The 25,530-nt window shown below is 38.9% G+C and overlaps 1 protein-coding gene across 1 annotated transcript in view; it reads left to right on the top strand.

The window, feature by feature from the left end:
- Positions 1 to 25,530, top strand: part of LOC107581564 (transcription factor 7-like 2) — a 70,999-nt gene that overhangs the window by 30,031 nt on the left and 15,438 nt on the right. Inside the window, exons 5-6 of the mRNA XM_016267170.1 lie at positions 7,754 to 7,801; positions 10,304 to 10,363. Coding sequence (XP_016122656.1) covers positions 7,754 to 7,801; positions 10,304 to 10,363 — 108 coding nt within the window. The remainder of the gene's footprint in view (positions 1 to 7,753; positions 7,802 to 10,303; positions 10,364 to 25,530) is intronic.

The following is a 25,530-nucleotide window of genomic DNA, read 5'->3' as shown; positions in this document are numbered from 1 at the left end:
ATGAGATTTAATATTCCCAGTTACCTTTAAAGTGAAAATTAAAATGGTTTTTTGATTTTTAGTATGTGCCTATTGTCTTTTTTGAGACCATGTGTGTGTGAGATACTCCTAAAAGTTGACAAAATAACTTTTTAGCAAAAAACCCCCCCAAAAAAACACATTTATGCAATCTTTCTCTTCTAGACCAAAAGTAAAAAGTAGAGAATCATGGTTGGCTGTGACATAAACTAAAAACTATTGGCTGTTTAAAGAGGTTTTTTTTACATGTTTTTTCCACATTTTAGATAGACTACTATTAAATAGTTTGAGGTTGGTAAGATTTTTAAAAAAGGTTTTGAAAGAGACTTGTTATTCTCACCAAGGCTGCAAATACAGTACTATTTTGAAATATTGCAATTTAAAATAAAATAATTCATGTATTTTATTCATGTGATGACAAAGCTTCAAATGGTAGTGTATATATGCCACTTCAGTTTTAAGTATTATTAAAGTATTATTAAGTATTAAATAATTCCTAGACTACCTGATGAATGAATTGGGAACACTACTAAAGAGCCATGTAATGCTTCTACTGAACCGGTAGTAAACTATTTTTGCATTTAAATGTAGGGTAGCCATCCCATGTACTTTTTTAAGAGAAAGAGAAAAATTATTGTCCTCCCTCTCTGAATCATTAAATGTGTGGGAGGTAGTTAAGAACAGGCTCAGGTAAATACTGCACTTGAGTTTTATCCCTCTGACTCATGAGGCTGTAAATGCTTATCAGCACAGAGCAGTTTTCTCTATTGCCTTTTAAAACAACCTACAGCGAGAGTATTCATATTCTGCTCTATATGGTATGTTTAGCTATTTAGCATTTACAGTCGTTTATTTATTTGGTTCATTCGTACGATTTGTATCTGTTTGATCAAGACCTAACATGGTATTTTGCATTATTTCTTCATCCTTCCGTCTTTCTCTCTCGCTTTCCCATTCGTGATCCTTCTCTCTTCTGCTGATGTGTGTTTGATTTGATGTTTCCTTGGTTTGCATCATGCCGTTGGTGAATCTGGATGGTATTGTCAGGGATAGATAACTGTGGATTGCCCTGAGCGTTTTTATTTTTTTAACTCAGGTTGGCCTATATGCTGCAGTACGTGAAGGCCTTATCAATAAATTGTACCGTAAACAGTAGTTTCTCTTCTCTGTCAAATTGGAAGAACACCTGCCCACCTTGACCCATGGCTCTGAAGACGCCTGTCTGGCGTGGGCTGATAAGAGCGCGCCGATGGGCGTGAGATAAGGAACATAAGCCGAAGTTCAAGTGACCCAACAATCACCAATGAGAGAGATACAAATGCACAGGTGGACAGCGGAAGAGAGGAGGTGATACCGTAAAAGGATAGTGTGGCAATGAGGTAGATGAAGTGAGAGCGAAGAAAGAGACACAGAGAGAGAGAGAGAGACAACAAACAAGTCTAAAAGTGTAGCTAAAAGAGATTGAAGTAACACACAAGGCAGATACTTGACATAAGTTGCATTCACACAGCAGCAAAATACAGTTGTCAGTCCTATTTTAGAGTGCTAAATATGGTTATTTTCATACACAGTTCTGTTATAAACTGCATTTTATAACCGAAGTGACTCTTTAAAATTGTTATGGCTATCACAAGAACAGAAAAAGGGCTTGACATGGATTATTTGTTCATATAGAAAATATACAAAAAACTCCTGTGAAAGTCACCTGTGCATGGATGCTTGTTTCAGCCTCAGAGGAAAAAAATACAGCAGGAAATCTTTTAAAAATATTAAATTAAAAAGTATTAAATGTGTTGTCTTATATTATTTATTCTTTTTAATTAAATGTTGTTTAAAAAAAAAATCACATTATGAAAAATAAATCACGGTTTTGAGATATAAAGGTTTTTTTTATTTTTTATTAATCTGAGGTGGAATCCAACCACTAGTTAGTAAGTACTGTTGTCAGTCTTAAAGGGGTTATATGATGCGATTTCATTTTTTCCTTTCTCTTTGGAGTGTTACAAGCTCTTGGTGCATAAAGAAGATCTGTAAAGTTACAAAGACTAAAATCTCAAATCCAAAGAGATATTCTTTATAAAAGTTAAGACTTGTCCACGCCCCCCTAAAACGCCTCGTTTAAACATGCCCCCACATGTCTACGTCACTGTGTGGGAAGATTTGCATAACACCGCCCAAATGTTCACGCAAAGAAAGAAGGCGTAACTTTTATTCTCGCTATAGTATTGTTGTTGCCACCGCCGCCATGTTGTGGAGACGCTGTGTGTTTCGTTGTGAAAGCGAAACTACTTTGTTTGGCCTTCCAAAAGAGGACGATATCTGCTTCGTCATGCCTAGAGCTGATCCGTGCTGGTCGCTGAGGGAATACATCAACTTCGTGCTGTGGATCGCCGGATCGGCTTTTACCGTGGAGTCCAGCCTGGGGTCGTCACATGTAGTTGCTGCAAGCCCGCCGGCTGCTCCTTCGTCGAATCCGCCGGCCATGCCATTCTCTAGCCCGCCGGCAACCGCTCACTCAAGCCCGCAGTGTGTGACGCTGTGTGATGCATTTTATGGAGGACTGTTTCCTGAACCGGCAGAGTAGCCTACAATGTGTCTGTGCTCAAAGGCTGTTCTATAAAGTGGGGCAGTTCCAACTTTGCAAGGACAGTCTGGTGCTTCTGACTCATAGCCTGTAAGTACATTTTTTATATTTAAAGAATTTGCCACTGATGATTCAAACACGAGTTTTAAGCAGTGTAGAGTGTAGAGCGCTTGTTGTTTGTTGTTTCTCCGATCACAAATGCAGACATGGTTTTATGTTTACCCGGCGCGATACGCAACGCAACGCGTAAAAACACAGTATAAGTCATTATAATCAGTAATTATGTCCCCACTGGATGCAACAAATGCCTCGTTTGTAATGGGTTTTATTGGTTTTGTCTCGCCGTGCCAGGAGATGGCGTCACAGTATGTTAAGGGGCGTAACATTTCCGTCACACGCTTGAGGTATTCAGCCAATCACAACGCACTGGATAGCTGGCCAATCAGCGTACACCTCGCTTTTCAGAACGATAAGCTTTGTAAAAAATCGACGCGTTTCAGAAAGGCGGGGCATAGAGAAGAAACAATAATGTACAGTATGTGGAAAATAATGTGTTTTTTGAACCTTAAACCGCATAAACACATTGCATTACACCAAATACTCATCATAATGTTCTTTGTAGCAACGTCATATGACCCCTTTAAACACGAACTGTGTGACTGTAGTCATAGAAATCTTTTTTTGTTACAGTCACATGTGGCCATACAAGTGCTACACCACACTGCTCTATGAATAGAGCACAGGAAGTGACCATCTCGTTTCTGTCCACGCCCATAGAAGGCAGTGCCATGATGTTTGAAGTACTCAAGAGCCCTGCAGGGTTTTCAAAGCCTGTTTGTCCCACACAGTCAGCATGCATTTACTACCTGTTCACAAGTCATAAAGAACACGTCAAGTACAAAGTACCACAAGCCGTTTGTCCCACTGTCATCTCCACTAACTTTTAATGTGATTTGTAAAGCCCTTTCTTTATATAGACTGTAATATAGACATGACAATTCAGACAGGTAGACTGCGAAACACATGTGGTGTGTATTTGGCATCGGACTGAGTCTGAACTCAAGCACGGTATGAGCGGGGATCATGAGATTGCAATTCTAGTGGGAAGGAGTTGGAAACAACGGCACGATAGATTTCCCCACATCTGTGACACATTGGCCATTCGTTCCGGGATCAGTTTCCTGTTCTCGTTCTCTTGCTCGACTTGCATGCACAGCTGTCCGTCAGTGTTTCCCTGTGTAGCGTTTCTTGGTGTAGGCCATATATAAGACTGGTAAAGCCAGATGTTTGACTCTCAAAATAAAATCTGGGCAGCTTTTTATTATGGTCAACAACTGTCTGCTTACACAGGAAATGTCAATTTGAGTTTTTTTCAAAATTAATAAGTACTGATTATTTCACAGACAGAGAACTAAGGGGCAACTAATAAAAAAATGTATCTAAAAAATTATAATAAATATTAATAATATTAAAAATTATTATTATTAATTAAATTATTTTTTAAAAGTTGACTTGAGTTGAAAGTGCACTAACCATACCCAGGGCAAAGCCATTGTAGTCATTTTGCAGGTCGGGTGACATACTAAATTGTTAGTGGAAACTGTGTATATGTGTTGTAAATTATTTTATCAAACTAATTTTATTCAGATAAAATCAGTGAAATAGAAGTTCATGGATTGCTGGCTATCTACCACAGAGTTTAAGTTCATATTTAAATGCTACTCTCTAAAATAATGCTGAGGCAAAAGGATACACTCTCACACACAACCTCATGCAGGCGCACTACACACACACATTGTCCTCTTGCTCCGAGTCTTGTTGAGACTGGACAATGTCTCCATTGTTTTCTGGGCTTTCACAGGCAGCAGGGGACGGCTGGAGTGTTAACTATTTCCCCACGAGGCCCCACAACAGTGTGCATATGCGTGCAAGCACTATGTGCAAGTGAACCAACAGCAGGAAAACGCGGGAACAGTGAGAATGTAGAGAAAGGAGGAAGAATATAAGGGGTGGAGCTTGAAAGAATAGCTGGAGGAGTCCTGGTCTGTTCCTGTATGGTAATTAGTATTTAGGAAGTGATGGAATGTGTTGTGTTTTGACAGAGCGGGACCTCCCACCTGAACCGCTGTACGATGAGGGCATGATTGCTGTTTGATGTCACAACACAAGTCTGTCGTAGCTGAAGTTTAAACTGTTCTTAAAGTTGAGTATTGAAATTAACGTTATAAATAAAGAGTAAAGTAAATTATTCACACAGATAAAGTATGCAGGACCTTTTCCCAGACTCCAGCTGAGTAGGAGTAGCATCTCAAGCTAGCACGAGGCCTGTAGTTTTTGCTGGGTAATTTGGTGCCTTTTTTCCGGACTGAATGGTGGTGCACCTGGACTGGCTTGACAATGGCTGGGAGGGCCAGAGGCATGCTGGGAAACCCCAGCCCCCTCGCTGTTAATGAGGACCCCAGTGTCACAGCCACAAGACACTGAACCAACTTCTTTTTTTCTCTCTCCTTCCTTTTCTACTAACTATTTCTCACTTTTCTCGCTCCCTCATTCTCCGTAGGGCCTCCGCCTTTTCCTTCCCGTCATTTTTGGTGCTGTTTGGTGCATAGGGTGCAACGGTTCTCGGTAAAAAATCGAACCGTACCGTTCTCCTCACACGGTTCGGCATGCACTAGGACCGTGGTTCAACTTAAATCTGACAATGCATCTGTAATATGGTTTGTTAGAGTTCGGCTAATGCATGTTTCTGTTGATGGATACAAATTCTGGCTTCCCAATACATTACAACAAGAGCAATGAGAGAGAAAAAAAAAAACAATGCGTGGACAAACTAGTCACTCTTTAATCAATGCGAGTGCTTTATGCTGGAATAACTGTCATTTATGCCATCATCACGTGTTGATAGCGCAGGTGAGACCTGAACAGCACACGTTGCTATCTGTGTTTAAACTAAACTCATTTAAGCCTTGCCAGTTTAAATATTAAAGAGCCAGAAGACGTGAACTCGCACACGCAGTAAGAAGATCTGTGTGGTCGCTCATCCGAAGCATGTGAACCCGCATCTCAGAACGAATGAATGGACAAATTCACACAAATATAATGTCAAAATGCCCGTCTTGGAGAGTATTCTAGCAGACATAGTCGGCTGAACGAACTGTATCAGTGCACTCTTAAAGCATCAACACGGAAATCTCTCACTGCTCTTGATTGAATAACTTTTGTAACTTTAATAAGGATTAATCTTTAATTTATACAGTCAAATATGCAATGTTATTTTACATTTGATTTATTCAATTTCTGTACCTAAAAACTAATGGTAGACCTACCTAAAAAAACTGAAAAGCACTGTTTATTTTATTTGTATCTTTTTTCACTGTTTATTTATTTGGCTGTTGCTTGTAGTTAGATTATTTGTTCTTATTTTCTTTATTTTTATTTGACAATATACTTTTTCCCCTAAACATAGCACATACCGAACTGTACCGAAACCGTGATACAAACCGAACCGTGAGTAAGTTGAACCGTTGCACCCCTAATAGTGATGTAACCCCGGCCTGTTGTATGTAACTGTAACCGAAGTTGTGCCGCTCCTGACAGGACCGTGTGAAACCAGTAGATGTCACTTGTCCTGAGACCTTTGCCAAATCTTGGAGAACATCTCAGCTTGTTCTCTTGTGTAGTGCATCAAAGGCCTCCCTGGAGCATTTCCTTAACCAAACTCAAGGAATGTCAACAAATGCTTTTACGAGGGACCTGGTGTCAGGGTCATCAGCCCTTCTGTCTTTTATATTGTTATGTAACCTTGTGAGTGCAGGATGCTCACAACTCACAACTGTTCCAATTAACATGACAATTTGCAGGGCAATGTTTGAGATCTCTAATATCTCTCAAATAATAGTTTCTCCTGGACAGATTAAATGGAGCTAAAATGGTGACTTTAAAGGTCCCCTGAAATGCTTAGAAACACGCAGCGTTACTCTATGTAATGACTTGATGTCATTTGAACTGAAACAGGAAGACAGGGTGGGACATATCAAGCAGCCCCGCCCCTTTTTAAAATAGCCAATAGCGTTCGTTTATATCACAGCTTGGGCTAGAGCCGTTCAGAGCCGTTGAGCTCCGTAAAGCCGCATTTGACAGGGTATGCCAGCCACAATCTCATCCATATTGCTATAAAATATAGCATTCTGTGTAGAATTCAAATAGCTCCGATACATTTTGTGGTCTGCGCCGACTCGCGCATGTGATCCGCTCCGTGCTATCGTGTCTCTGGACCGGAGCAGAGTGTGTGTGCGGTGCGGTGCGGTGGTTAGCGTAACACAGCGCGAAGCCAGACTTCTTTTTTTTTCCCTCAGTGGAAAGCATATTTACACTGTTTGAATCGTTCCCTGTCCCCTATATAGTGCACTACGTGCCATTCACTATACAGAAAATACAAATTCTGTGGACAAGTGACCGATTTCAGCCGCGGCTTCAGCGTCTATTTTATAGTGTAGGGGGCGGGCGCTTCGGATTCTAGAGAGCATTTGATTGGACAGAAAGTTTGATGAGAAGCTGAAGTACGATGTGATGTCAAAAAAAAAATTGTTGAGCCGTTTTGGCGGAAGTGACGAACTGCAAGCTTTGAATGCTTATATCTTCTAAATGCGAATTTTGTCACTGTTTTGGAGCACACTGCCTTATAGATAACCTTAAGAATAACATATTGATACTAACACTCAAAAAACTTTAATTTTGTTTTCATGGGGACTTTAAATCTCAGATTTGAATCCTGAGATGTCCTGTTTAGTCTTCTTTAGAGTTTCAGAAGTGATCTTAACTTACTGTAATCATATTTGCCAGTGTTTGATTTGCTTAGATTGTCTCATTTTTATATTAAATAGTTATTAAAATTTTATGTTCTTTTCGATAAATATTTTATGGTATGGCAGCTAAGAGGCCAAATGAATTTTATTTAAATAAATTTACGATAAATCTAAAAAGCAGTTGTTTTAAATGTTACAATGGAATTATGCATCCCAAAATTATGATATACAGTATGTTTAATGAATATTAATTTTGAGTTTTTTTTACAGATTACATTTAACAGTGTTAGTAAATTCTATAATATTAGCATATTGTGCATACATAATTTGTTTCTGTTGTCTTAAGGTATTTTGGGAGGAACGTTTGAGATGCAATACCATTCAAAAGTTTGGGGTCAGTAAGATTATTATTATTATTTTTTTTTTTAGAAATTAGTATTTTTATTCAGCAAAGATGTATTAAATGTATCAACAATGAACGTAAAGGCATCTATAAAATGACAAAAGACTTATATTCCATGTAAATTTAATTTGTTTAAGTTCTATTCATCAAACAATTTTGAAAAAAAAGTATCTGTTTCCACAAAGTCTAACTTTTTCTCAGATGACATGGTGCAACAGGAACGTGGTGTTCAGAGCCTCAATGCCTAAAGCCACATCAGTACTCTTCTTGTCAGTCAGTTGATGTAGACGCTGCCAACATGCTAACAATATCACAACCTCAAATTAGAGATGCACCGATCGATCGGCCAGGGATCGGAATCGGCTGATTTTCCTCATGATTGGCCCAGATCGGTGATCTGCCGATCAGTCTCACTTCTTTCAGATTCCGAGCCGATCCGTTTTGTTACCAGCGGCACAGGCAACAACGCCAGCTGCACATTCTCGCTCTCTTCTCTCCGACAACTCCTTCACTCTCACACGTCTCATTCGCTCCGGTTAAATGCTTGTATTGCGCATTATTTTAGTCATTCCCGCAGGTTTCGTGCTTACACCAAAAGCACTCACACCAGAACTGATCAATATTAGTGGCGCGCACACAAGCCGCACTCAGTCTCAAACAGCTTGTGAGCCACAAATACCAAAATGAGTGGCCAACTGCGCTAAAACGTTCAAATAATAATATACAGTACCTGTGCATACAAAAACTGTCTATTGTAATATACATGCACACACAATTGTCAATTTATATATTTTTATTCCCTATTTACTTGTTCTATTTTTATTTTTATTATCTGTGTTTTTTGTTCTGTCACTGTCATTCTGTTACACTGTGGAAGCTTCTGTCACGAAAACAAATTCCTCGTATGTGTAAACATACCTGGCAATAAAGCTCATTCTGATTCTGATTCTGAAATACATACAAAATTATTTCAAAATGCCCGTCTTGGCGAGTATCCAGTTAAACACTGTCAGTTTTGGAACGTTAAATACTTGAGAAAGAGAACGCATGTTGTAACATGGGCCTGTTTACACCTGGTCACTTCATGCGTTTTTTTCTGATCGGATAGCTATCCAATCTTGAAAAGACCAGGTGTAAATGCCCTCCAAAACGCATTCGAGGCGGATATAAATCGATCGCTCAAACCACTTCAGGAGGTGGTCTGGGCCGCATTCCAGACGAAACTCGACAAGTGTAAATGCATCTGGTTGTTGAAACCACATATGTAAATTTTACTCCTCCCAAAATGATAAAATAATAAACGTGTGAGAGCGTGTTATAGGCTATATGACATTAGTCAGACTGCGCTAATGAAACACGCATCACTGCGGACGAGTAGCTGAGTATCTCTTCAGCAAGCCGACGCGCAAACTGCCACAAATGAAACTGAAAGTACACACAATCATCTTCATTAAAAGTAGTAAGACAAACTTATCTTTCCAGTGCTGATGCCGCGCGCTCTCCTATTGCGGTCTTTGATCTTGAAATGAGCTGATAATTAATAAAATGCAGCTCTTATCTTTTGATTCGTTGACGTGAACTGAAATTTAAATATAGCGCGGGAATTGAAGATCGGATTTAAATCTGTTTTGTGACGACACATTAATGTGATAGATATCCGATCAGCGAAAATGCATGAAATGACCAGGTGTAAACAGGCCTTATATATTGAGTCCGTGGATAAACTCTTAAAGGGACCGCAGTCCAATATTCCTACTGCTGTCTGTCATGTTAATCAAAGAACAAAAGACAAAGAAAATCACTTTCTGCTCTTGACTGAATACGTTTTATATCTTTAATGGTAAGCATTAATCTGTATTTAATTTTTACAATGAAGACTACAGAAATTAAAGTAATCAAATGTAAAATAACACTGGATGTGCTATTTTACATTTGATTACTTTAATTTCTGTAGTATTTCTTACCTGAATAAAAACTTACTTAACCTGAAAAACTTAGTTTCATTGCTCTCTTTATTCTATTGCATTTATTTGTGCTGTTCTTATATTATTACTGACTTTTTACTAGTTTTTTTATGTAAATAAAACTTTGCGTTTTTGTTTGTATATGCTGTCAATTATAGTTCTTAGAAAGAAAATCGGAATCGGCAAAAATCGGTATCGGCAGATCACACTAACAAAAAAAATCGGAAATCGGAATCGGCCAAGAAAATTGCAATCGGTGCATCTCTACCTCAAATCACAGTAAATAAACATGCACTTGCGTATTCTGCGTGTGTTGTGTGTTGTATGCGAGATATGTTTGGGTTTGTACCTGGCAGCGGCCTGACACTGCAGTCAGAGAGGTAAGCGACAGGGAAGGAGAGGGGTGGCACACATAGCTAGACATTTTTGTGGTTTTAAAAGTCATGACTTTTGCCTTCATGCCCTGGTTGAGTGATGAGTGTACCATGTTCTCAATTTGTGACACGGGACGTCCGTCTTTGCCTTGCAGGGGCCCTTCTGCTTGGAATTCCCCGGACAGACTGATCTGAGTCTTCACCAATTACAGTTGGTGAGAATCCTGAATTCCAAGTTTCTTGCAGCTGGCTTATTGATTGTTTAAATGAATTACCTGCTGGAAAATCCAGTCTCAACTGGTAGCTGATTTTCTAGCTGGCCTAAACTGGTTCTTTCCTGGTCCGAGCTGGTCATTAGCTAGTCTGAGCTGGTAGACCATCTTTGACCTATAACAAACCAGCTAAAGGTGGTCAGGATGGATTTTGGGACATCATGGCTGGGTAACTAGCTAATGACCAGCTTGGAAGAGCTTTGACCAACTAGATACCAGCAACCATGTTACAGTTTTCCATCTTAAGCTGGGTTTTCCAACAGGGTATAGAATAGAGAATATGAAAATCATTACAATGAGAGATGTCTAAAACTATTTTGGTTTTGATTACAGTGCAATGTTCTGCTGTATTTGATATTGTTTGTTGCTGTGTTCTTGCTCTTTTTCTATAAAATGGGGTTGAATCTACTTTGCATTTGTACACACACTCACACACACACACCCTCATGAGCAGGCTTGGCCCTTGTGCCTTTTGCTTGTGTGATAATTGTAAACTGTTGCTGTCCTTTGACACCATGCTTTTTGTCTGTAGCAGGATCCCTGTTATGATATACAGTGTTTGCGTGTAACAGGAAAGCATCAGCGCCACTCCAGCAGTGTAAAATTCAGCATCTCTGGATTCCTGGGAGCCCGAAATGCCTCTTGAGCTTCATCTTTGTCTGCTCGCAGGCCCCGTTTCAGCCTTGTTAATTATTTTCCTGCATCTTCCGGAATGGTGGCGATTATTTCTCTCTGATTTCTTTTCCTTTTCTCTGAAGCAGCTGGCATGAAGAGGATGCTTTTCATTTGTAGCATCTGGGGTTGAACGTATGCCAGCGAGAAGTTAGGAGGTGGAGTGGTTTGTGTTTTTGTGTGCACACGCGCACCCATGTGTGTGTAAATGTACGTGACTTGGTTTGCATGGGTCGAGGTTAAGGATGTTTGGGTGATACAAGGCCTTCTTCTAATTGTCCTCTTGTCCATCGACATGAGGCAGAGAGAGAAAGATCGAGAACGGCGAACGAGAGTGCCTGTCTGGCACCGCTCTTCAGTTCTGATGTGGCGTGGAGTGACGCAACATGGGGCCACTGCTGCTGAGTGTCTCAATTGCGCCTCGGCCCTCCTTGATGGACACAAACAGTGTGTGGAATTTGAAAGGGGGGCACGATGTGTAGCCTTGGTCTGCCAAAACTCAGCAGCAGTGCAAGGATCAGTGGGGCGAGCGATTGTTTACCTCATCTCCTTGTGTTTAGGTCTATAGAGAAAGCTGTGGCATTGTGGGATGTACTTGTCTTATTTTTGTCTTGTCCCTCAGGGTCATGTAAGGTCATGTCGAGATGGTAACCCTCATTCTGTGAAAAGTCTTGTGAGATTTAAATTGGAGTCCAGCAGCAATTCCTAAAGCTAACCTTCGGAGCAGCTAAAGCAAGTCTCACAGGAGAATTATTGCTCCTATACTAAGGTTTTAGGATAAAATAAGTGCAATTCTTGAAAAATTCTTAAATACTAATTTATTTAATTTTATTTTTTAAGAATAAAATGACAGTCTTTTTAGTTGTTTCAAGTTATTTAGAATTATTTTTAAGAAGATTTTTTTATTTAAAAAAATATTTTAAGACATTTTTCTGAAATTTTACTTTTTTTTTTTCTTAATAAAGTATTAAGAATAAAGTAGTTGTTATATACATTGGAATATTAAATTATTTCATTGAATCTGACCCCAAGTTAGAGTTAGTATTGCTTTCCTACTGGTTTTGACTAATTTTTACTGGTTTGAACATAGAATTAGAGACATAATTTGAGTCATATAGTTATTCTTAGTTATTAATATATTTTATCTTAATATTTTTTTGTGGAATATAAAATATTTAACTTATTTTTCTTAAGTATGAAAAAAAAGAAAATTAAGAAAATTTGAATTAAAATTATTAATTTTTTTTATGTTTCTTTGAATCCAGCCACTTGCATTACCTTTCCATGGTGGTTTGCTAGTTCACACTGGTTTGATGCTGCTGAAATGTAGCTGGTTGACTAAAGTATAAGGAATTGTTGCTGGGTAAGCTAGTTAAGTCTAGGGGCAGTATATAAAATCACAAAACAATGAATCTTCATACGTTTTATTTTCTGACACTCATTGCTGGGGGCAGAAATGTTTTCATAAAGAGTTTCCGTCAGAACTTGTTTGACAAGGTTCACCAAGAGTTCCTTAAGTAGTGTATAGCCTATCTGTTTCATATGTGTTTGTGAAAGTCAAAACTTGAGTGAAAAATCCAATCGTTTGTCCATGTGTTGACCTATTGCCTCCATGTATGTCGCTGCTTGTGTTTGTGTGTGTTGTTTCAGCTAACTGGCAAGCAAATATGCAGATTCCATGTTCTCAGTTAAGTTTTCATGTTTAGTTGCACATGATTTCACACAAACCACAGCATGTTGCCCTGTTAGCACTCTAGGTTTACGTAGAGCACTCTTCATGGTCTGTCTAAAATAGAGAGAGCACAGAAGGGATAGTGGGTGGGGAGGGTGCCGAACAAGAACTGCAAGAATGTTTGGGATTTTTGTCGGGGCCAAAACTTCCACAAGGACTTCCTGTGGACTTCCAGTGGAGCCAGACAGCATCGTGCTCCTCCTTCTGAGATTCTAAACTTTAATAGAAGTGCCATTAACACTTCCCCTCCGCACTGCACCTCACTACACCTTTCTATAACACCTCCCCCACCACACACGCATTATATTCGCGAGACGGAGTTAGCCAGGACTCGTACTGTATTAGCACTTGAGGCTATTTCACAGGGAAACTTGTTTTGACAGAACTCCAGGTGTCTCATTGTTGGGCGTGCTATGGTTCAACAGATTTACCAATTAGTGTCGGGTTATGGGCAGATGAGGGGAGGGGGGCTGCTTTTAGATGGTGGTTTGGAAGACGTGAATGTAGGGGGACAGCGAGCGAGAGAGAGAGTGTGATGGAATGACATGGGGCCTCGTGGACTGCCGAAGGGGTCATATGGTCAGAGAGGGACACTTGGTAAGTTGATATGTGACCTCCTTTCACAGGCCTGTTATAGAATAGCTTGGGAAAGTAGCTCAGAATGGAGAAAGAGATAGAGGAAGAGATAATGATGAGGCAAACTCCAGTTTTAAAGATAACATGCACTTTATATCTTAAGAATTTTTTATACACATTTATAACCTTGCTCATAATTTTTTTTTGTGATATGTAGGGCCTTATGATTTCCGCGATGTGGAAAACGCAGACAGAATCATGGAATCCAGTCATAAAAATTGTATTTACTGTATAATGCGGAATGTCACGGAATTTGCCAAATTTTGGATGGATAAATCAAAAGTAGGTTAGTACACTTACATCAGAACGTGACATGGACTAGTGTTAAATATAAATCCTGCATGTTCTGTGTGTCTCTGTGTATGAATGGCGCAGACACGCGGTTTCGTTTACTACACACATACTGAAGTGTGTGATGCTTGCGATGTTTTCAGCCTGTGCCTCCTCAATATTTGAGTACATGAACACATAAACATAATCTCTAGAACTGCTCTGAGAGTCACTTCATGAGCATTTGACCGTTTCATTTGAGAAAAACTATCATCATATCATATACAAACAAAAACTTAAAGGTCTTCTCCGCAACCCGTCAAAATAAAAGTTCGGTTTAACTTGAAGAAACTGTGACAGAAATATATTACTTAATGTAATGATAGTACTACTACTACTAGTAATACAATTATTATTAAAACATTATTTTTAAAGGAATATTTACTAGAAAAATTATTTCCTAGAATTTATTTAGCAGAAAAATTTAAAAAATAATAATATATATATATTTTTTAAGTTGAATAAAATCAGTTAATTAGAGATGCTTTTGATTATTAAACTATTTAAATGGAATCCATAAAATTAATGGAAAACTTAATTTGGTAAAAATAAAACTGAATTTGAGCAAAAAAAAACATTTCATAGGGCCTTAAAATGTAATTTTTGTTAAAATTTTAATAAATTGCTGCTAAATATTGTAAGTTTCATTATTTCAATTAATTAGACATGCTTTCTGATTAATACAATTTAGTTTAACCATTAAAACAGAGTCTAGAAAAATTAAATCGGGGGGAAAAAAAAAAACAGAATCCAGAAAAGTAAAAAATGGAATTTGGGAAAAAAAATAAAACAGAATTTTGAAAAAAAATACAATGGATTTCATAGGGCCCTAGATATGTCTTGGATGGCATCTCTAATTCCTTTTACTCCCCTGCCCTCCAACCCGACTTTTCTTGACCTGTTCAAATCCTATCGTTTAAAAGCTAGTATTTTGTTATGTTTTATTGTTTAATTAAATTATAATTTGCTCTAATTATTTTTGTTGGTGCTGCATATAAACAAAATAAATATATTTATAGGCAAAACATTTTTTAAATGACATTTCAGGTTGACTATCCAGTCACATTTTGTATTTTTGCATTACTTAAAATACAGAATAATGAATGTGCTTATTAAAGCTTTATTCTGTTTACATAATCTGTTACTTTTAAAGCAATATTCTGAGGCAAAATCCAAAAGCATGGCCTACTTGTAGACATTTTCTGCCTATTGGTCTCCATTCCTTTCATTGTTTTGATAATTGCTGTTGTTTTGACCAATTAACTCTCTTTATTTTCATTTGAGGATGCCTGTTGTGCTTCCAGGAAGTTTTAGGTGAACTTTTGAAAGGAAGTTGAAGTAATTTAGACTCGGGTGGCCTGTAGAATGAGCAGCTTATTTTGGACGCGGCCTGGTTGTTTTATTAAGCTTCTCGCTCACCACGATCCCAGATATATTCACTGCATAATTTAATTAAAGTGAAAATGAATCGTATTTTCCATCAAATGTGCGGTTACGCAAATTCATGTTCGGGAACTCCATCATGTGGAATTTGGCCGCTCAGCGCGTGAAAGTAGTGGCGGTCTGGGACCATTAAAATCACGCAGAGTCCTGCATCACGTTCCTTTGCTAATCCATTGTTTAGTTTGGATGAAGTCCCCCCCCCACACACACATGTGTGTGTGTGTGTATGTGTGTGTGTGTGTGCTGTGAGCTGTGTCGAAGTAAGTGAGAAAAAAGAAAGAAAGAAAGGTGAAGAATTAGGGAGGGGTGAAACTGACATTCCCAAAGAATATTTATTGTTATGGCTGAATGTGCAGTGACAGTTAAAGTTTAACACCTTCCCTCTTTTGGTGCCCCTAAAACGCCCTTCTAGGGAGCACTTAAGCTGGCCGAAATCACATTTACTTCCATAGTCCTCACTGAGAGAGCAACAGGGATTTTATTTATTTTTGGAAGTCAGTCAGTATCTTGATTTTGGAGCCGTTTTTGCATTGTCCTCTTGCTCTCTCTCCCTCTTTAGATTGTTTTCAGATGTGCTTCAGCTCGCCTTTTGTGAGACGAACTTCCAATTTATTTGATTTCGCTCCTCTCAGCAGTTTCTCTGCAGACATCTTTTTACTGTTTATTTGCGTCTTTGTTTTTTTGATGTTTCTCCACAGTAAGTGCAGTCAGAGCCAAGTTTTCTGTCTCCATTATGGCTTTTAAAAGAGAAAGATGACACGGGACTGTTTTTCTCAGTCAAAAAATCTCTTTGTTTTTATTGTTTCTTTTTAGTTCAGCCTTTTTTGGAATGATTCAGTGAGTTAAAGTAGTCTTGTTCCGGCACGCTGTTGCAGGTGTGCACATGCTCTCTTTATCATTTATTTAGCTTTGTTTCAGATATGAGAGGAATGTCTACTTCTGCTTGTCCGCACAACGCTGTGGTGAAAACAGATGTGTTGTATTTAGGCTTAATTTATGACAGGCAGCTTATGACAGGCAGCCCTGACATGTCCAGGAGAGTCTGTAACTACTCTGACCACAAGATACAAGACTAAAGAGAGGCTGGTGGGATGGAAAAATAACAAATGAGAGGGATGGAATGGAAAAAAGTTTTTGTTTGCCGTTGGAAAACAAATTTTTAAACATTTATGTTAGTGCTGGGCGGTATACCGGTTCATACCGAATACCAGTGTTTATTTTTGTTATGATATGAATTTTTTAAATACCGCAATACCAGTGTATGTCGCTTAAACAACGTTCGGAACGTGACACTGTTTGAAAGGGGTTCCTTTTCACTGTTGCACTGTGGTGAGGAGAACAGCTGTATGTGTTACTAAGCATGAAAGTTCCGAAACTGAAGCTGTAGAACTAATAGAACGTAATGACACAGAAGAACTCATCCACATTATCCACACTGACCGCCACAAATATCCACCGCCCCCTGCCATCAGCTCCCGCGTCGAGCGCGACTTTAGCACTAGATTTAACAACTTTCAGACCCTTTTAGCGGCTTTTTTCATAGAATATTCGTACTGACAAAGCTAGCGATTTTTTTGGATAAACCTTAGCTATGGTTCAGTTGGAAGATTTCGCCAGTGTTGTCCCGCGAACGTGAGGTCTGACTTTCCCGGAGAAGTGTCACCTCTCTCGGCGTCTGTTCTGTGCAGTGAGCGGCAGAGAAGCAGCACATTCAGTTGGCCGCACCGCAGCCGACTCGTCAATAAATGAGTACAAAACAGCGTTTCCTAGCACCTGTCGCTTACTGATTGTTTGGAATTATAAATATGAGCGTAGTTCGTCTGTTAATATCACATGCACTTTTTTGTTTGTTGTTTTTTAGTTTGTTACTCAGACGCATGCACTGCGCTGCATGAGACAAAAAAGTAATATAGCCAAAACAACCGCATAGCCGCTCTTTAGCGTTATGCATGTTGATTTTATCAGACGATGCCGCGATTATAAATGAGAGTGACTCCTGGTTAACATGTATTAAAAGGGGTCGTGTTTAGTCACTATATACTGCAGTATTTCCTCTCTCAATCAGTAGAAAATATGGTTAACACACGGTCATGCATGAAAAAAATACCATCATGTTCCGTGAAACTGGTAAAATTGTGAAAAATACTGTGATATAAATTTTTGGTCATAACGCCCAGCACTAATTTATGTATAAGCTTTATACATTGTTAACCCTAGTTAGGTGTCACAGTTGTGGTGAGTACTTAGTGAGTGAGAACATGCTGGTGAATAAGCCTTGGTGATCATGTGGGAGTTGCAAGTTCCAATCCAGTCCCAATGGATTATAGTTAATTCTATTTAATTGTATTATTTTAATTTATTTTACTTTTTTATATATATTTTTTTACTAATTTCATTTTATTTACATTTTAAATATATTTATCATTTTATTTTAATTTTAAAATTTAAATTAAAATTTTATTTTTTAACTTCACTTTTATTATTATTTAATTTACAATTTAAATAATCATTCTTTTATTATTATTATTAAATCATTATTTTATTTTATTATTTTGACATAGCTCATTTTGACGACTAACACCACCCAACCCTTTTATGCCCAAATGTTTCCTGTCTCCATTCAACTGTCTCTGTTAATAGAAAGTATATAAAGCCTTAGAATAAAATAACATTTATTTGTTTATCAGTATTGTGAACTGAGTTTAGTAAAAATAACGAATAAAATTAATAAATAAAATGGCAGGTCATGATTGAAGTGAGACAGGCGTGCCATCCGCGGACAGCAGACAGGAGACGAGGCTTTATTGGGAGGCTCATTAAGGACAGTGCAGCGACGTGGAGAAAGAAGCGAGCGCTTCACTGGCCTGTATCCCTTTGAACACCGGCCTACTCTTATCTACGACACGCTCCGTTCCTCCGTAACAAGACATTTTTCTTCACACAACGGATTTTATTTCTTTCTCCTTTACCCCTGATGCGAACAGAGAAAAAGCTGAAATGTCACCACTATCCTTAAGATTCAGAGGCTGCTCCTCGCATGCCTTTTTATCCCAATTCTCCCAGCACCTGTTGGAAAGACTTTCGCTCGTCTCCATTTTATTTACCCCTTTGTAAACGAATACCTTAATTGGAACTTTTTTACGCTGTCTCCACCTTGCGTTGAGATGCCACATAAGATCTGTTATGGCAGCACAGCTGTTTTACAAGTGTTTTTCGAGGAGCATTCCTTAATCATAGTGTCAGACAGACGGATGAATGCTCTGAGTGTGTTTTTATGCGCTCTGTAGTTTGCAGGTTATTGAAAAGCCCACTGCCTCACCATGAACTTCTCTGTGGCAGTAGTGCTGCAATGCTATATTATTTATGACATGCACATGCATGATGCCAAGAAATAATCCCTCTGGTAATTAAGACCAGTTTACACTATATAAAACTGATGTATTTTTATGCAGTGGTTCTGAACTGATCACGCAGAGAGCACAATAAACAGTTAGCATTCAAGCACTGAATGTTTCCTGTCAGCCATCATATGTTTTGTGTCCAGAAGGAAGCAAACTGATACCACATGGCTAATGTAATGTTAGTAGGCCCCTCTCATCCAGACCAGCTGTTGTAAACTCTTGTCTTCTTATAAGAAAAAAAAAGCTAGCTGTAGCACGGCACTGGTCCAGGAAGTGGAATTATGCTCCACCTTACATAGCCACATGTCTGGAGGCCCACCGCAAACTAAAACATTAGATCATTTTAACATCGAAGCTTTTTCAAAATATTATGGCTGTGCTATAATTTTATAACTAGTTGTCTGTAAGTCTAATTGCCCTATTAAACCCAGCCCGCCGCTGGGTGTTCCTTTATTAAACGTTTGATTCTGCTGGTAGCTATGACTGTGTTCCTCTTCCATCCTCAGCTACTATTAGCTCGTACGCCTGTTGGAGGACTTCCAGTATGCTAATTCGAGCTCAGGATGTGCAGCCACGCTGGCTGTCTGTCTGCCCGCTGCCTTCTCCTTTAATTGTTATATCTCCTCGCCATTAGTATGAGCAAAAAGAGAGGCTTCTTCCATGCACGGCACATCAAAGACTACCACCCCCAGATCTACAAGTTGGCCGTCTCTTTGGAGGACAGGCTCTGGAGATGAGTGCCGATTCCCGGCTGGAATGGGTTTGATGATCTAATTGTAGCCCCCAGTGGACACAGCTGCATATCACAGAGAGCCAGGATCCAGTGGAACTTGCTTCATAGAGCAGAAAGCACCTATAGTAGGTGTTCAAGTTCCCTCCGCTCTACCTGCCCGTTTATCACATGGTCAGCACCATCTATTATTGACAGCCTGATTCCATCCCACACATCGCATAATATAAACTGCCATCTTCCTCTTCTCTCTGCTTCTGTCCTCTGCTCTTTTCTGTCAACCTGTCATTCTCTTTTCTCCTCTGCTTTTCTCTCACTCCACCTCCTCTACATTCCCTCTAGTATCCTCTGTCTCTCTCTTCCTGACTAAGGATAGGAATTCCACTTATTGATTTTAATAGTTTTAATAGTTTAACTTTGATTATTAGCCACTATTCAAGAACTTTTTTTATAACTTATTTTGATATTGCAGAAGGATTGCGCATGCTCACTTCCCCTATTTTTACGTTTAGATTACCTTTGTCGTCATCTAATGCGCCCTTAATTCTAGGGGTGCTCCGATCAGGATTTTTGATGCGATCACAGAAAGCAGTATCTGCCGATACCGATCACCGATACCGATCTTTTTAAAGCCTTCTTTTTATCATTTATAACTATTTATAGTGATACTCCAATCAGGATTTTTAGACATTTATTCAGGGCCTGAATTTCATTTTTGAAAATGGGGGGGGGGGGGGGGGATAGGTGACTCTTGTGAGAGGGGAAGCAGCTTTCACACAGGAGTCCGCTACTGATCCGTGGCTGTTTACCACAAACACAACATTTATCCATTATTTCAAATCCAAACATTGTCACTGAAAATGCTTTTTCAGCATTGCAATTTTTTTTTTACACAGTACAGTAATACAATCTTTCAAAGACATGTTTAAACAATAAACATAAGCAACACATTATTCAATGCTTTTTGCTTTTGCATTTACTTTAGAGTTATATATTAAGTTGCTCAAGCAAGTGGCAAAACATTTAAACTACTTTTCTTACGTCATCACAAACTTACCATTGACAGAAATAGTCAGCTCTACTGCCTTTCCTTTTGCATTTAAATCTTTATTAAATGCAATCCTGTGGTTCATAAAGAACTTTGTTTTCCTACACACGAGTGCCATCTATTATTGCCTTGTTTATCTAAAAGTGCACTTTCCCTTTAAACCTAGCCAAAAAGCCATATGTGTTGACTGTGAAACACAGTAGACTTTAATAATATGCATTTAAGGTCTAATTACTACATTTTCGTCTCAATCCATGTTCATATTTACTGCAAAAATGCGCTGTTACTTTAATTCAGCGCTTGCAGCTCAGCAGTAGACTCGGTGCGGAAACCATTTCTACACTGCTGCAGACGCACCACTCGTGGAACGCACTGCTGGACCGCAACCGTGCGGAGTGTGAGCGCTTTATTAATCCGTTAACATGATCACGGGAAAAATACACACCACATACTGCAAACGGACTAATGTGAACCTGGCATTATGTGTGTGCGCTGCGAGTGTGCATGAGCACTCAGTCTCCAGGAGAGCGCACGAGCGCTGAATGGTTAAACACTGGCAAGAATTAAAAAGTAATGCAATTTATAAACTTTAAAGACGATGTGACACTGCCTCGATTGTGCAAGTGACAATTCCTGTGTCAACTGTGCAGCGTGTAGCTCGCTTATAGACAGACGCTATGTGTGGTGATTTGAAGACATTTGCGTATTTTGAGAGAGCGCGTGTGCGGTCATTCACTCTCGCTGTTTGTGAAATTACGTGTCACACAATGTTTTCAAATTACTTTATAAGTTATCTAATGAAGAAATATGAAGGTGAGTACCTCACCTTCAGCATTATAATGATTTCACCCGCGCCGGACAGAGACTGAGACGGTGACGCTGCATGTCGTGGCAAACCTCTCACGGTAGCGTTATCAGCTTGAGATCGTTTTTTTTGAGATCGGCCTTTTTAGAGACCGCCGATCAATCATCCCAACGTGATTATCGGCCGATAGTGATCGGCGGCCGATCAATTGGAGCACCCCTACTTAATTCTTAAAATCACTTTTTACTTGATAATACTGTTTTTCATGTTGGACACAGTAATGCTGCAATGCCTAAATGTACTTGTAGCATTTAAATGACTGCATTTAATTTTTAGTTTTATATTTTTCATTTATTTCGATTACATAGATTTATATATTAGAGTGTTTTAGGGTATTTTAGTATAATGTTCTGTCTGCATCAATGAAAAAAATGCAGGTGTTCAAGAACTGTTAAAGGAACTGAACATGAAGAAAATACATCTTTCAAAAATATATTTTTTCTATAATGATTTTGCAAGAATTTCTCAAATGGAATGTTTTTTTTTTCCTTGATTCCCAACTCTTTTTTCTCTTTAGTTTCTGAATAGCTCCATATGTGGCAGTAAGAAGTTGTCTGCAGTTAACCAGAGTGCAGTAGCCAAACATATTCTTTTTGTGTCCAGCAGGGCAACGTATGAATTTCATGATTACCCCTCAGTATGTGTTAATGTTGCGTCTCGCTAAAGACCACGTTGGCCACACCAGGTCAGGGTCCTTGCCACGGGGCTTCAGCCAGAACAAAGGAATCTGCACCGATACTTTCCGTCTAGCACCGCTGCTTCCAACACAGCTATTCTAGTGGTGATCAAAAAAAGATCTCCTCAGCTTTGAACTCCTTCCCTTTTTTTCAGCTGTGCATCAAAAAAAAATCAATAGACGAAACTTTGGAGCGCATGTATCAGTTTTTCTGTTTCTTTCTTCCCCTCCGCCTTCATCGTTTGTACATTCCGCCACTAGAGTAAAAGCCAGTTAAAAGAGGACTGGCGGTAAAGATGACACTGTTGCGGATGCGATCCACACTGGGAAAGGCCTCGACTGGGAGAAATCAATTCGGTGGGATGGGGGTTTCACTCGCACTGAAGAGGGTGATGCAGATTCTGTTTTTAGACTGAAATGATAGATAGGTTCCTGGTACCTAGAGACAACACAATACGTTTGAGGGTGTACAGAAAAAAACAAAGCGCTTTGGTGAGGTGTAGTTGTGCTGTTAAGGTTTGTTTTATCCAGCTGTGAGAAAGTGCATGTAGCTGTCTCTCTGAGCTTTTTGAGCCGCTGAACTGAAAGCACTTCTTGTGGCATGTTGAAGGTCTCAGATGGGTTGCGGTTTCAGAGGTTTGGGTCAGGGATCTGCTGGAAGGATGGCTGTGTTAAAGCCAGAGGAAGTTAGACGCTGACTTTGTGTTCTAATGAAGTTGTTTGGAATATAGCTTAAAAACTTAATCTTAAATGGCAGACAGGATACAGTAAAAAGTTTGGCTTTTAAAAAAAAATGTATTCAGCAGGTATGCATTAAATTGATTAAAATTGGCAGTAAAAACATTTATAATGTTACTTACAATTTTTATTTGAAATGAATGCTGTTGTTTTTAGCTTTCTATTTATCAAAGTGTCCTGTTTGTAAGCAGAACAGCTGTTTTCAATATTGATAATAATAAGACATATTTCTTGAGCACCAAGTCAGCATATTGATTTCTGAAGGATCATGTGACACTGAAGACTGAAGTAATGGCTGCTGAAAATTCAGCTTTGCCATTACAGGAATATATACAATTTTAAAATGTAATGCTGAAATAAAAAATATTATTTTAAACTGTAATAATATTTCACAATATTACTGTATTGATCAAATAAATGCTGCCTTGGTGAGCACAAGAGAATTCTTTCATAAACATTAAAAAAAATAAATTCAGTATTAGTGTAAATTCAATTATTCTGTGATTTACACTGGTTTTCTAAGCCTTGAGTCTATTATTTGTTAGTAATATTTGTAAAATTGATAAATTTACTGTAAATTCTCTATAGATGAATCCAAGGATTCCTGATCTTGATTTGTTCACCCAAGCAAAGGAAAACTCCTTTCATCCAGCAAAATGTCCAGGCTGCTCCTTTCCATACAATGGAAGGTTGTACGAGCTACTTTTTTTGGTCTCCATTAACTTTCATTGTGAGGAAAAGAGCAGTATGGCCATTTTTTTTGAAATGAATGCTGTTGTTTTTAGCTTTCTATTTATCAAAGTGTCCTGTTTGTAAGCAGAACAGCTGTTTTCAATATTGATAATAATAAGACATATTTCTTGAGCACCAAGTCAGCATATTGATTTCTGAAGGATCATGTGACACTGAAGACTGAAGTAATGGCTGCTGAAAATTCAGCTTTGCCATTACAGGAATATATAAAATTTTAAAATGTAATGCTGAAATAAAAAATATTATTTTAAACTGTAATAATATTTCACAATATTACTGTATTGATCAAATAAATGCTGCCTTGGTGAGCACAAGAGAATTCTTTCATAAACATTAAAAAAAATAAATTCAGTATTAGTGTAAATTCAATTATTCTGTGATTTACACTGGTTTTCTAAGCCTTGAGTCTATTATTTGTTAGTAATATTTGTAAAATTGATAAATTTACTGTAAATTCTCTATAGATGAATCCAAGGATTCCTGATCTTGATTTGTTCACCCAAGCAAAGGAAAACTCCTTTCATCCAGCAAAATGTCCAGGCTGCTCCTTTCCATACAATGGAAGGTTGTACGAGCTACTTTTTTTTGGTCTCCATTAACTTTCATTGTGAGGAAAAGAGCAGTATGGCCATTTTTCTAGATAACTCCTTTTGTTTTCTTTGGGTAAAAAATGTGAGGGTGAGTACAGTAGATGACAATTTGCGTTTTTGCGTGAGCTTTCCCTTTGATGATTTAACCGCCAAGGGAGAATTCTTTACTTTTGTACCACTCAGACATTACATTAGAGAATCACACCAGACTGAATGAATATCTGAAGGTCAGTGTGTCAGTGTAACTGTGTATGCTTGTGTGAGTGCGTGTGTATATGCCAGGGAGTGGGTCTCCATTAACTTTCATTGTGAGGAAAAGAGCAGTATGGCCATTTTTTCTAGATAACTCCTTTTGTTTTCTTTGGGTAAAAAATGTGAGGGTGAGTACAGTAGATGCCAATTTGCGTTTTTGCGTGAGCTTTCCCTTTGATGATTTAACCGCCAAGGGAGAATTCTTTACTTTTGTACCACTCAGACATTACATTAGAGAATCACACCAGACTGAATGAATGTCTGAAGGTCAGTGTGTCAGTGTAACTGTGTATGCTTGTGTGAGTGCGTGTGTATATGCCAGGGAGTGTGATGCACGCCGCCGCGCTGCAAAAAAAAAGATGTCAGCAGCGAGCATTCTCACTTTTCACTTTTATTGTTGTGCTTCCTGTTTTGAAAGCCATTAAGGAGACGGTTTCCTTACAGAAAGGGGGGGGGGGAAAGACACCCATCTTTTTGAAACGTGTCCAAGCGCAGTGCGGAGAAGAGGAGGATGATAGCGATCAGCTAACAGCCCAATAACAGGAACACAAAGAGGAAAATGCTTCGCTCTCTCACCGCTCCCTGCGAACGACAGATTGATACAGGGCTGCTTTTTGATGCACTAATGAATGCCGAAGGATGTGCTTGTTGTTTGTTCCGTCACAGCTGTAGCTCACTTGTCATGTGCCCAAGTATCCCCAGCGCAAGGTCACGTGACCAAAACCCCAGAATGTTTTGTGACATCTGCCCCTGCCATTTTCACCAAAAGGCCGGGCCGTGCTATTGGTATTTTGGGTGTTTCCTTTTGTTTATTTCATTCTCTCTTTATCGGCAAAGTTGAATTGGGGTTGAGCTGTTTTTCATAAGGGATCTCGGTGGCGATATTGATCAGATTTACGTATTCAGCTCTGAAAGGGTCTTGTGCCCTGCGGTATCTAGGCAGAGGGAGAGTTCAAAGTACTTATCTCGCATTGCACAAATAAAGCCCTGCGTGCGGTGATCTCTAACTTTTCCATTCTCTTCCCTTTCATTCATTCCGTCCCTTTGTATGGGGCTCTCAGGCTTACCCTGGTGACATTGCCGGGGTGTGTGAGGTCATCTGACCCCTTGACCTGTCCCTCTCACATAAGAATGATGGGCAGTCATAGTATCTCAATAATATCTCAATTATTATTCTACATTTTAAATGTATCCTATCTATCTATCTATCTATCTATCTATCTATCTATCTATCTATCTATCTA

This window comes from Sinocyclocheilus grahami, unplaced genomic scaffold, assembly GCF_001515645.1.
Source record: "Sinocyclocheilus grahami isolate Dianchi unplaced genomic scaffold, SAMN03320097.WGS_v1.1 scaffold36.1, whole genome shotgun sequence".
Taxonomy (NCBI): Eukaryota; Metazoa; Chordata; class Actinopteri; order Cypriniformes; family Cyprinidae; genus Sinocyclocheilus; species Sinocyclocheilus grahami.
Note: the sequence above shows the minus strand (reverse complement) of the source record. Positions and strands in the feature narration are given on the sequence as shown.